The 14371-nt window shown below is 34.0% G+C and overlaps 1 protein-coding gene across 1 annotated transcript in view; it reads right to left on the bottom strand.

The window, feature by feature from the left end:
- The window catches only part of l(2)09851 (WD repeat-containing protein 1 l(2)09851), a 100022-nt gene that overhangs the window by 46794 nt on the left and 38857 nt on the right, over positions 1–14371 (bottom strand). The window contains exons 3-5 of the mRNA XM_089103681.1: positions 14058–14191; positions 12476–12610; positions 7780–7990 (exon numbers count right to left, since the gene is read on the bottom strand). Of these exons, the coding sequence (XP_088959807.1) occupies positions 7780–7990; positions 12476–12610; positions 14058–14191 (480 nt within the window). The remainder of the gene's footprint in view (positions 1–7779; positions 7991–12475; positions 12611–14057; positions 14192–14371) is intronic.

Here is a 14371-nt window from a genome sequence, read left to right as displayed (position 1 = left end):
TTACTGTGACATTAACCGCTGATCCATCTAATCATCCTTGTGATGCTAATAAAAAATGGTGTATGAAACGAGAGGGGAGCAAAGCCAATTGGCCTTTATATATTTCTACCCTAACAGCTCCGTTGTCCTGCGTCAAGATCCCTTTTAATCTACAGTGCACGAGTGTTTTTTCGCCACAAGCCAGAGTACAACTGAATGTTTATTACCTTCACTTAGTTAAGTGCATGAAACAAGCTGAGAATGTAGCTGTTCCCCTTGTCCGGGTTAAACTCAAAACTCGAAGTCCAGTTTGGAAAGAAGACCCGGGTCTTAAAGCCGTCAAAAATCGTGCTAAACTCTGGCTTTGCATCTGGATTGCATGTGGGCAGCCCTTACGATGCCAAGCGTTTGATATAAAAAGTAAGACAAAAGCGGAGTTTAAGCGGTATCTTCGTTTGGTTCGATATAATGGTGCTGAGTTCCCTAAAAGTGCAGTAAAATGGAAAGATGTAATTAATACGTCTAAATTTGATTCATTAGGATTGTAAGATTGAGTACAGTGTTCATTAACATTTTCAGTGCTTAATTTCTAAATTTTTGCAACCTAAAGTTATGCAACGTCATTTTATTCCCGTCTCAAGTAAAAGTATTGTTAATTTTATGCTTAAACTTAAGTTTAAATCAAGTGAGCTTGATGGGATTAGCACTCACCATTTACGTTTTGATTGTCCAGCACTAGTCGCTCAGCTCTAGCTACTTTTTCAGTTCTGTTTATCTTTGTCAATGGTACCTGATTCCTTCCTTTGCGGAACGGTCTCTTCGATTCTTAAACGTGGAAGAGACCCTTTTGATTACAGTTCATATAGGCCCATCACTGTTGCTTGCAATATTAGTAAGGTTTTTGAATATTTTCTGCTCCTATATATTATTGAACGAACTGCGAAAGACTGTAACCAATTTGTATTTCAACCTCGTATTGGGTGTCAACATGCGCATAAGGTTTTAGCTTCAACTCTTTATGATGTCCAGTCTAAAGGTTATGAATTACATATTTGCGCTTTGGATTTGTCTAAGGCCTTCGATAGTATTTGCCATACACAAATGAGGCACTCTTTGCCAGAGTTACGATTGAACCCTTTTAACATACATGTACTTAAGTTTTGGTATAGTAATTAGTTTCTTCGTTTAAAATCTGGTACAGGGTACTGCGGTAATATACCAGTTCAATCTGGACTACGACAGGGTGGGGTGCTATCACCTTATCTATTTAATGCTTGCATTCAAAACTCGTTATTAGGAATCAAGCCTTCGTATTTTTATAATTTATCTGATGTGCCTTATATTGCGTATGCGGACAACCTGTTAGTTTTTAAGCCGAACCAAGTCTATTTTGGCATTATCGGTGCAACGTATTTCTATGATGTTTCGGGATGTTGGTCTGTTTTTGAATTTTGATAAATGCGAATATTTAGTTTTCAATCCCAAATCATCTGCTCATAATTTGTTCTGTGGATCCTCAGTAATTCGCAATGTTGCGAGTTTACGGTGGTTAGGAATTGGTATTTGTTTTACACTCACTTTTTTGCGACTTCAAGTTTCGAGAGATGTAAAAGAAAAGTTGAAGATCGGATATGCGAAAATTGTACCTAACCTTGGAAAATATTCACGCCGAGCTTTAGCTAAAATGTATTCCACATATTGTGACCATTCTGTCTTGTTTTTAAGTGGAATGTATTTGTTATTGAATAAGAATGATTTGCGTCAGATTCGTATCGCTTATTTTAGATATTGCAAATTTTTATTGTACCTTCCGACTTCATATCGTAATACATGTATTATTGAGAAGTATGGTGCTACCAAAATTATCAAATCGTTTGAATTGCTTAGTAATAATTTGACAAGAAATGCCTTTGTGGCCCTTGGCCCAAACCATAATATTATCCGTGTGTTTTTGTCGGTGACTAAGGTTTAAGTTATCTTTGTTTCTGTGTATTTGATTGATTTATTCTTTTCCTTCTTAGTGTGCTTTACTCCGCTTTTTGTGTAAAAGTGGGTTATAAATAAATTCTTATTATTATTATTATATTCAATCAAAGCATTACTCGCTTTAAGATCTATTTATTCATTTATATTATTACTTGTTGTATGTTTTTGGCTATGATTGTTTATTTAATTTTTGTTCCTTTTGGGTTTCATTTATTCTTTAATAGTAATTTCTGGTCGCTTTGAGTTTGAATTTTAAAAGGTATTTGTATCTACTGAGCTTAAGTTTAAAAAGGCCTTTAATTTTATTTGAAAAACTTATTTTTCGGAAAGTTTCTTTTAATTAATAACACAACATGACCACTGCAAGCGCAACCTTATGATAATATAAATGGTAAAGAGGTGATAAAACCCATTCATTTGCACCATGGGTGCACAGGTCCATCCCACAGAGGTGCGGAAATGTCATATGAGGCTGCAGAAAATCAAAAAAATCTTTCCGGCTATTATCCAGGGCTCCAGCTATAAGAGTAATTTCAGGAGAAACTATTATCCCTCTCCCTCTGAGATAGTATGTTTTATATATAGTATGTTCTATTTATATATAGTATGTATGTTCTATTATATATACTATATACTAACGACATATACTACATACTATATACTATATACATATATACTACATACTATATACTATATACATATATACTACATACTATATACTATATATATAGATTATACCCCGGTGCCGCGCCGGCGGATCGACCCAAAGCCGCAGACAATAGGCCCGGTCGAACGCCGCCGGCGCGTCACAGGCGCGCCGCCGCCGGCAGAGGCGGCGGCGTTTGGTCGACTTCAAAATAATTTTGCGGGAATTCTTGATTATGTCAATCGCAAAGTTGGAGCTTTTCCTTCTCGTGTGGTTTAGTATTTCGATTTTCCTGATTAGAAATCAAGCAGAGCTTGCACTATCCCCGAATTTTCGGGTATTTCCTCGAAAATCTATGCGTCACCCTGAAAAAAAAATGTGGTTCCACGAATCCCTGAAAAACACGCAATCACGGTGCCACCCCTAGCGATTTATCACCAGTGACTTTTTCTGCCAAATATTACTTTGCATACCATAATTCTTCACTACTCTCTTGTTCGTTAATTTTCGTCCCTTTTGTTACTTTGCATAAAAAACAGACAGATGCAATATGCTATTCCAAATATTGCAATATACACAGTTCTTCATATGTTGACAAAAAAGTATCGTCTTTATGAAATGAGTTTAAATCATTTCGAATGCAGTTTCCTAATCACTAATTCTTACATCATTCGTAGTCAAAAATTTTATTTTCAAGTTTAATAGAATTATAGAACGCATTCAATACTATACAGCTTCAGCCTTCAGTTGGATTTTGAGATTGACAGCCGACAGATTGTTTCTACAGCTGAATTGTATCATTTTTAAATGATAATATTTCATTTTTTTTTATTGAAAGCAGGGATGCCAAAAATATAATTATTTTTCTTCATTCAAATTGGAGACAGAAGAAAATGATATCAAATTCCCTGGGAAACCATTGAAATATTTTGATAGACCCAGGGCCCCCCATTAGGACTTGTTCATTGTCTTGGGTATTTTGCAATTTCTCATAGGCTACTGGCCTAATTTGGCTTTTGTACTCCCTTTTAATTAGATTCTTTGGATCTCACTGAATGCCACGACGAATCTGTGACTCAGTTTTCCAATAATTTGAGGTATATCTGAATAATTTCGACATTTTTGTTGTTGTCTTTGTACCCCTTTACTCATACCCTCAATTTTTTTTTCAAGGAATACTAAGATGTTTAACATCATTTTGCGTTTTTGTTTGAATCATGTTATGAACTAATTAATATTTTTCAAATTACATCTGAGACGGTATTCTATAAAGGGGGTATCCAGAGGGGGGGGGGGTAGGGAGGTATTACATTTAAATGATAATATGAAATTTTATTGAAAGCAGGGATCCCAAAAAGTTAATTTTTTTTAATTTAAAGCAGAGACGGCATCCTATCAAGGTGGTATCCAGAGGAGGGGGAGGGGTAGTGAGCTATCATATTTAAATGATAATACCTCCTTTTTTTGAAAGCAGGGGTGCCAATAAGTTAATTATTTTTCTTTATTTAAAGCAGAGACGGTATCCTATCAAGATGGTATCTAGAGGGGGGGGGGATTGGGAGTTATTATATTTAAGTGGTAGTACCTTGATTTTTTTTTATTGAAATTAGGGATGCCAAAAAGTTGAAAAGTTGACAAAAATTAACAATATTTTCGTGAGTTATACTTGACACAGCACTTGCATGGTTTTGTCGTCAAAAGGGAAACGGACATATGCGTCAAACCCGTTTTTTTTCTTATTGATGAAACGGGTTTACTTTGACAGTGAGCTTAAAAAATACGATCACCCCACAAATGATTACCAAAAATATGCACAAATATAAGAAATGTAACATTTGGAATATTATAACACTTTTTTCAAAGCTTTTAAGAAAAGCAAATAAGGTTAAATACCCCTAACTCCGCTTGAAAGCTATTTTAAAAAGAAACTCTTCGGAGATTTCCATGGAAACGACCATAGCAGAAGCTATGGGTTTGACATATGCGTCAAACCCGTTTTTTTTCTTCTTGATGAAACGGGTTTACTTTGAAAACATTCATTCATAAGTACCAGACAGATTCACATTAAAACAAATTGGTGTAACGAAAGCGATATCGACATCCCCACCTAACGTTGCGCTCGAGTGACATTGGCGCCCTTGGTCCAGTGCCCAAGTTACATTAAAAGTCCAGGTCATAATAAAAGCTTTCAATTTGAAAGGTTCAAGGAGGAGTCTTTGACAGTCTTATGACCTCAGGGTACTAGATGGTGCAACGTTCTTACGTATCTACAGTGGCTTAAAAAATACGATCACCCCACAAATGATTACCAAAAATATGCACAAATATAAGAAATGTAACATTTGGAATATTATAACACTTTTTTCTAAGCTTTGAAGAAAAGCAGAAAAGGCTAAATACCCCTAACTACGCTTGAAAGCTATTTTAAAAAGAAACTCTTTGGAGATTTCCATGGATATGACCATAGCAGAAGCTTTGAGCCTGGGTGGGGATCAAAGAAGTCTTTGAGTATTTTGACCACAGGTGACTTATTGTTGCGACTTTCTTAAATTGGGTAATTTTTGTGAACAGACCAACACAACTTAAAAATAATAGGGAAATTTTTTTTCGTATTTTAATGTAAGTTTTATATATATATATATATATATATATATATATATATATATATATATATATATATATATATATATATATATATATATATATATATATATATATATATATATATATATATATATATATATATATATATATATATATATATATATATATTTTCTTTAATGTTGTGCTGAAGACGGCCCCTGGACACAGGGTCGAAATATTCACCGATTTAAATTGCACTGTCTTGAAAAAAAAAATTTCACTATTGTTTTAAAGTTGTGTTTGTTTGATATGGAAAGGCAGTGTGGTCTTCGTCAATATTTTTGTGAATATTTGGAAATCAAAGCTTAAACTCAATAACTGATACTAAGTATCATAACATTTTGCTTGGATTAAAAGTGACGAACTAGGAGGAAAATCTCAACATCCTTCTGGAGCTACTTCAGTCTGTATATTGTTTCATTTAGTTACACTTAAAACAGATGAGCTTTTCATTTTTTACCTAATAAAATAGCTGGCACTTCATTTTTCTTCATACCGAATAAACCATTAAGTGTTTTTTGTTCCATTGTAACTGAAATGTTCTCATGTAAAGTGTTCCTCGTGTATTTTTCAATTTGATAAATTTACTCCTTTTACATGTAGTTTATAATTTGACTGCTATTAGGTATTTATGAGTTTATAATTTGGAATGAATCTCCAAAAGAAAAAATGAATAATATCCAAAAGAGCAGCCAAAAGCAATAAAAAAGCAGCAGTTCAGCCTTAGCCTACATGACATATATTCTATAAAGAAGCCAAAAAAAACTTTAAAATGTATTTTTTTTTAAAATTGTTATTAAAAACAAATTTTTAACACAAGGACAGCTTCTTAGGAATCCAAAAAAGCAAAAAAACAATCACTATCAAAATTACACATTTCGACTGTTTTAAATGAGACAAAACAGATATTGGCAAAAGGAATTATGAAAAAATTAAGCTTATAAGTTCAAAGTTATATTCAAAATTTTTACCCAAATAACTGACGAATTTTGTGACACGGTATTTTAAGTTTTGTATGTAGTAATGCTCGATGAAAAAAACTACTAATTTTGATACTTATTTATGTTAAGAATACATAGCTAATAGATACTTCAACTACTCGTACTATGCAAGGGTTCTGAAACGCCACAGCCATTTCGGTTCTACCAGATTTCTACTTCTCTTGATAAATAACGAAAAGGACCAGTTTCCAGCCAGGGCTTGTGAATTTTTGAACTCATGAATAGGACCGAATCTATTGTAAACTTAAGCTGTGATTGAGAAGGACTGATGAAAAAATTAATGTTTGCGGTCAACATTGATCGCGCCGGAGGCGCGCCGCCGACATCTTGCCGGCGGCGCGGCGTGGCGCACTGTTTTGGCCCCGCCGCCGCCGGTATTCCCTCATCGGCGCGGCGCCGGGGTCCAATATAGATGTTCTATTTTATATATTGTATATATAGTAGAATTTATATGTAGTATACATAGTTTATTATAGTATGTTCTGAGATAGTATGATTGAGATAGATAGATAGTATTTTATATATTTTTTTAAAACTGTAGAAAACCTGATCATTTTTCTGATACATAAGTATTAACAATGTAATTGTTTCACAGCAACAACCGTAAAACGCTTCTTGAAACGCTGTACCACATTATATAAATTATAGGCAGTATGATCTTTCCCTATCTTGCCCATTATACTACCCCGGACCGAGGTACTATGAATCAGTATAAAGTAGTATCACAAGTAGCATAAGACTTTTCATCGGGTTGACAAGTCGAATACCTCTTGAATGTAGGCCTTGGCTCTAGTTTCGTCATCACAAATATTGAAGAAACTAGCCTTCAGTTAGTTTACTCCATTACACATATGAAAATGGGTAATTAGTAGTGCAATGTAACTATTATATGTTTTTAGGAATTAAAAGTAGGTTTCGAAGTCTCAAGTTGGTTTCAAAGGCATTTTGAGAAAGTTTCTGCCAAAATACGTGTTCTAGGGTAATTGGACCGCTGATGGCAGATCAAATGAGAGGATCTGTTTGTACACGCTAATGCAAGAAGAAGTGGGAATCAAGAGCCAGAAATTATCTCCGGTGAACTTACTGCTATATCTTTATACTGTGCGCTGTACCGTGAACTGATAAAGTCATTATCAGTACAAATTAAATAACAAGGTATGCACGGAGTGCCCGCGTCATCCTGGAAAAAAATCAAGGTCGGTATGAATATGCCAGCGTATTCAGTACATTTGTTACAATACCATTATATCTGGAGAGTTTCCCATGAGAAGATTTTATTCCTTTATAATTAGAAATATGTTTCTACAATCAACTTTGACTGGAAGGTTATTCTTATATCTCAAAGGTCACAAGAACAAGCTAATATTTCGCTCATTCTTCCTTAAAAAAAAAAACAACAAATTTTGATTCAGGCTGACTGGAATAATATCCACAAATCTGAAATCTTAACAACTATGTTTCCTTCTTTAAAATACATATATATCATGAAAATACATGAAATTAGAGGAATCAAAGGTTACTAACCAGGCTGCGTAGGACACCAATCCATTGCAAATCCCTCAGACAGATGTCCATTAAATGTATATAAGGGTTTCATATTACTAGAAGTTTTGGAATATTGTTCTAGTTGTCTATGGTCGTTTACAGCCTGCAATGGTTTGGTCAAATCCCAGATGTGGACTTTTCCAGTATCCGACCAGGTTGATGCCAAAGGCACTTCATTGACAAACGTCATCTGAAATTGTTACGTAGATGAGCAAATGATTTTAAGCGTATTGAAGACCAGACAAAGAAACAAAAACACTCAAAACGATTTCAACTGCATCACCAGTACAGTAATATAAATTAAGTTATTTTTACAAAACGTAAATATTGTACTTTCCTGGTTTCGGGTTCATTTTTCCTTCTTTGTACCTTCAAGAACAACGAAAAACTAATCAGATTCCGGAGTCTTTACTTTTCAAGAGGGAGAGAGAACGAGAAAGAGAGTAAGAAAGAGAGAGAGAGAGAGAGAGAGAGAGAGAGAGAGAGAGAGAGAGAGAAAGAGAAAGAGAGAGATCCTCCTGATGGCACATAGGGCGTCTCATCGACGTTTCAATTGCTGGAAAGCAGCTTTTAATTACTGAGTGAAGCCTGTTTAGAAATGAAAAAAAAAAATTTGAAAAAGTTATAATTCGGAAATATTTTAAGAGACAAATCAATTCAGAAATGGAAAAAGAACCTCATACTATTCGAGACCATATTTTGAAAAATGTTATAATTCAGAAATATTTGAAGAGAAAAATGAGATAATGTAAAACGGGACGGTCTAAAAGGTTTGAGTCATTCAATGTAGGGGATATTTTATTATTCTGACAAAATGTCATATAACGAGTTTCGAATTACCACAGCCGAGCTGATTAAAATGCCAACCAAAAGGAAAAAAGAACGATGGAAGTTCTTTTGATGTGGTTATGATTACAGATTCTTAAACAAGAAGAAGAGGAGAGAGAGAAAGAGAGTGAGGGAATAAGAAATAATCCAAATTAAAATGAACCAAAGAAATTTTTACAAAGGGGAGGCGGACATCTTCACGCAAAATTTAACTAACGTAAACAGCAGCAGGCTGATGGGGTTGGAGTAGCCTCCTATACATTTCGCATAACCCTGAATAGGACATTATTCACGAACAGAAACAAAGACAATAAAACAAGTTTTTTTGAATAAAAATAAAGAGCAACATCAAAACAGAAAACGAATAAAGAGCATCCATCATGTGAGGAGAACGGAGGGGGATAGCCAATCCCTACTATTTGCCAATTATTGTAGTACTAAGCTACCTGAGGCCAACACAGCTTCCGGCCATACCCCAATCCTAACCCGCCCAAAACGGGCAAACTGCATAGAAAATAGAGGGGGAAAATGGTCCAAATGCTAAAATAGTCAATGGGCTAAAGAGAAAACGCTCTAACATAAGAGCAATATGGCAGCAAGTTCAATTATTTTTCCAACAATATCTCGATAACGGAAGGATTTATTTATTTTATTGGCATGTCATTTAAGCAATAAAGTTTCCAGCTCGAACGTTAAGCAACAGTCAAACTTCAGTGTGAAGACTGGGGAGTTGAGGGGGGAGGAGAGCAATTCTTAACTATAGGATAAATTCTTCTATTTTTTCGACCTTTCTACTTTCTGCGGACACGTTCTACGGATGATGGATGACAGATTCCTAAAGATTGTCCTTTTCGGCCAACCGTCTAAGGCTAAACGGAAAGCAGGTCGTTTACGGTTGGGGTGGGAGGATGTCGTAAGGAAAGAATTAAGGGAAATGGGAACTTCCTGGGAGAGTGTAAAGAGGAATTCTTTGAATAGATTAGGATGGAGGATGAGCTTGCGTAGCTGTGTTGATTTCAGGTAGCTTGGTGCTGCGGTGAGTTGTTAGTAGTAGTAGTAGTTTCAAAGTTAATGTCAGCCTTAATGTCATTTCAAAAAACTTTTTTTTTTCACAAACAAAAAGAGAGAACACAAATTTTCAATAATTGAGTTTATCGCTTAGACTTTCAAATAGTTTGAGTTTATCGTTTAAACTAAATCACTTAAAAGAGTTTATCGATAAACTAACTGTTTATTATTTTCTCAGAAGAAAGTTACACCGATCAAAAACTTAAGAAGTTAAGTTAGCAGTTTCAAGAGTTTCATCTGCTCCTATGATTTTGAATAGCTTTCCAAAAACAATGGCTTGCAGTGGAATCCTATAGGAAGAGATACTAAATCATTAGGTACTCGGAACACTTAGTATGGAGAGAAGTATGAACACAGAATGAGAGGAGAAGAAGATTTGGTAGACATTTTTCAGAAACATAACGAGCTTTTGTTCAAGTACTCTCACAAACTGTTAGGGATTAATTTATCAAAACAGGATTAAGCTAACTTTGATGCAAAATGTATACATCTTGGTCAATTGACCTGGAAAGATCTTAAATTACTTAAAGTCCATTAGGTATACTTTTAAAAATGCTCAAAGACGAGATCTCTGTAATAAAAAAAATTCTCAATGTAAAATAAATTAAAAATTTATTTATTAAATTTATAAATTAAATAAGTTAAACTTATAATAAAAAAAAAAAAAAATTAATTAAAAAAAAATAATAATAAATTTCTAAACTAAAAATTTATTAAAAATGCTCAACATAAAATGCACAATATAAAATAAAATAATTAGGTATTAAATAAAAAAAAATTACGTTTTAAAAATGCTCAAGACGAGATCTCTATAATAAAAAAATCACAAGGATAGGTAGAAGCCTAAGGGAGGGAAGGGGGAATAAGATTCTGATGGGTTGGGATTATGAAATGTGGCTCAATCTGTCTTACGATTTGGAGGAATTGGTCAAAGCAGAAAGGTGAAATTACGGAAAAGTGTTAGCCGGTGCGTCGGTCTGAGAATTATTTTCACTGAACAACTTCTGAAGAACAATGACTACGATAACAAATGTGTGAGAATGATCAGCTTGTCCACTACACCCAACTTTTTTTGGGTTGTTTTAGCTCCTTTTTTTAGCTTTTTTTAGCTCTTCTTCGAGTTCCGACAATGTGAAACTTGACAATTAAATGCTCTTCTCCGTTTTCCTCATATTTACCATGTCTGAAAAATATATTATATTTTTAAATATGAAAAATATACTATATTTTTATAAATGAAAAATATAGAAAAAGCATAAAATGTGAATAAAAACAGTAAAATCTTTTACAAAAAAATGATTATATGTCCACCCAATTTTAATTCTTAGCCAACAGCAGAGTCTGAAGAAGGTCGAAACGGCAGTCCTTTATTTTGGGTAGCATTCAGGAAAACCCAAATAAGCTACATTTTCCAATTCTTAAGTAGAACTATTTGCCAATCTAAAAATTACCTTGAAGTTAAAAACAGAATACGAATAAAAAAGGACTTTGACAGCAACTGGATCGTATCTTAATCTATCATATTTACCTTCCTTAAGTTGAGGAACTCTACACTATTACTATTTGTCCAAAAAAATTAGACACATTGATTCCCAAATAATGGTTCTGAAGAAATTTCAGACAGAATTAGATTAAAATAATCCCTTTGCTGTGAAAAAATGTACAAAGTAATAAAACTTAATTCTGCAAAAAAAAAACCTGCAAGTTAAAACGATTTTACTATTTTGTGGCTGAAAATACTTTTGTTGTTACATTAATCATAACGTGACATCCATCTACCTTTATGTTATTTAAAAATTTATTATGGCCCGAGCAATGTTAAATTTATTTGCTTTACATGCCAGTCACACATTAATAAATCGAGTAAGAGCAGATTAATACACTCCTAATAACTAGGAGCAATATTTTAATCTATGCACTCATCTGCAATAGGATCAATTTAAAGCATCAGCATACTATTCTTTTTTCCCAGCACTTGGCATCATTCTAAGCAATATTAATTCTTTTAAAGTCTTTAAAAGCGTTGTGACTCACAATCACTACTAGACTTATTTACTTTGTGATTGGACAGGCGAAGCCATTCACCTAAACATTTGATAAGTTATGATTTCATGCGATGCTAAAATTACAGTATTTTCCCAAAACAATGTTAATCAATAAAGTGTAGATTTGTCAGTTGAAGCTTTCATTTTTATACACTAGCATTTACACCCAAAACTTGATGTGTCCAACCCGTATAATCAGGTCTTTGGTTCTCTGTTTGCTATGGCTTTCGACTTTCACCCGCTTCTATTCCCTCTCCATCCTCGGTTGCGCTTTTTTCGGCCTTCCTTTTCCTGTCAGCTTCTTGACTTTTTTTTGTTTCTTCTAGCTCTTCAATTGCTTTTCTTTAGACTCTTAGCTTCTTTTTTGGGCCACATTACAATATAGCTTTCTTTCGATCATGCCACGTTCAGAATGTTATCTATTGGAAAACTCTATGTACGTATTTTTTTTTTCAGAACTTCACTCTTATTAGAACACATGAAATTTGTAAAAAGAAATATTAAGATAGGCCTACTAATTAATACCCATTTTTTGAATAGCGTTTATATGTAATTATTTTTTTTTCTTACACAATATCTTGCATTGTCGTTGTTCAACAACTGTTCTACAAAAGATTCGCGTTTCTGGCTTTATTAGTTTAGCTGCAAAACCTGGAGAGGGCTGATAAGAAGGTAGACCCTTTCTTTTATACATTTAGATAAGGAGTGGATAGCTAACAGGTATAATTACAGACCCTTATCCTATTTACAGCCCCATAATGAGGTAAAATTGCAGTGTCTAAATTCGGCTTTATCTCAGGCTGTTCTTCATCTTCTTCTTCATCAGTACTTTCATCATCATCATTACATGTCTTATGTAAATTGCTCATCTAAAATTAAATAGCTTGTTACAAAATTTTGATAAATATCTATTTGTCAAGAAGACAAAATTGCCTCCTTAAAAAAAGTCAATATAACAATCAGGTAGCACTACATACAGGGAAAAAAGAGAACATTTTGTCGGTTAAGTCGGCTGTCCTCTGCCAAAACCCAATATCTAAGATTTTCCAGTTTTCAAAAAGTTATATTTCCTTTTTGGAACGGGTGGAATAAATGAAGCAACCCCACCGCTCGTTTTCTGTTAGACGTAAAAACAAGGCTTTATAATTTTATTATGTCCATAAAAAGTCTAAGATTTTAAATTCATGGTAATCTTGTTTTACCCTCTTTTAGACTGAAATTTCACTAGTTTTGATATTCATATAATGCTCATTTTTGAAACAGGTGCATCGAAATTCACTCAATATATAGGCTTATTTGCCCACAAGGCCTAGATCTAGGGTAGACCTAAGTTCATTTTTTGACTTCCTCTCAAATCTTGATTAATTTTTTTTCGACTTTTTCTTTTGCTGTAGTCAAAACTCATGAAAAAAGATCTGATAGAAAAAAAAAATCTGATTTCACCATTGGTAACTCAATGTCAGAATTAGGGGAGGTTAATACTTTACTTAAAACAGAGTTTTTGCGTATACACTAGGTTATAGCAGAAGAAAGCCAATGTCTTAACCACCACATTTGCCCAATTCCCAAATAGATATCAGCTTCAGTTTTCGAGCAAGAGGCTTAAACCTGATGAGCTTTGACGTTGTCCAGTCAGGTACCAATTTGAAAGCTACGGTCCTCTAGAGTCTTAGATCTTCAATTTTATCAGGCCATTCTTTTCTTTTTATTTTCAAGAAATTAGCTGCAAATACAGTAAATAGGGACGTGGATGAATTCCCAGTTTCATTCGAATCAAACGATTTTTCAAGAAAGTCGACTTCCAAAGCATGTAAATTTTCGCATGCTTGTAAATTTTTTGCATTCTTGACACATGGTCAAGAATGCTACTGACTTGCAGCCAAGTTAAACACAAAAATCCCCAAAATGAACTATACATTTGATTTCACTGTTTTAAGTTAATATTTCAAATCAAGGTCTCCCAGTTAAGGGTTGTTAGTTGGATCCTTTCAGCACAATTTCGTCTTACTTGACATATTGCGATAATCATAAGACCCTAGGTTTCTTTCAAAGACAAAAATAGGAAGAACAAAATATTATGACGAGTGCTAGAGTTTGTTGTAATATGAACCTTTCCAGAACATTCCGGACGTAATAAGTTGGAATAAGACACCAATAGGTGGCCTAGATTTTTCCAAGGCTGTCAAAACAACAAGTTCTGACTTAGTTTGTTTAAACACAGTTCACATAGTTCAGTTTATGCAAATATTCTGTCAATTTGCGGAAATGTTACCCTATAAGGCTGTCTTCACATTCAGAAACACAAAATCAGCCTACCTTCATAACAAGTACTTTGTTGGTTACAGTCTTCATTGATTGCGTACCAGCGACTATATATGTAGTAACTGGGAAATCAGTTCTGTTATCCCCAAGAGGGTCCCTTATAATATCGAAGCTCAAGCATGGTGACCCTGGAAAGGAAGTAAACGAAGCAGTTATCTCACTCTAATGCAGATATAAAATACTTCAATCTTAAGAAAATGGCTCGTACGAGTTGATCAATTTTAAGCTAAACTCAAAACAGTATGTTACTTCTTTTTTTTGAAAATCAACTAATTCATAATATGTCTATAAATTTCTTCATGATATTT

This window comes from Artemia sp. Qi Xiang Cuo, chromosome 17, assembly GCF_049724085.1.
Source record: "Artemia sp. Qi Xiang Cuo chromosome 17, ASM4972408v1, whole genome shotgun sequence".
NCBI lineage: Eukaryota > Metazoa > Arthropoda > Branchiopoda > Anostraca > Artemiidae > Artemia > Artemia sp. Qi Xiang Cuo.
The sequence above is the reverse complement of the archived record's forward strand: the minus strand, read 5'-3'. Positions and strand labels throughout refer to the sequence as shown.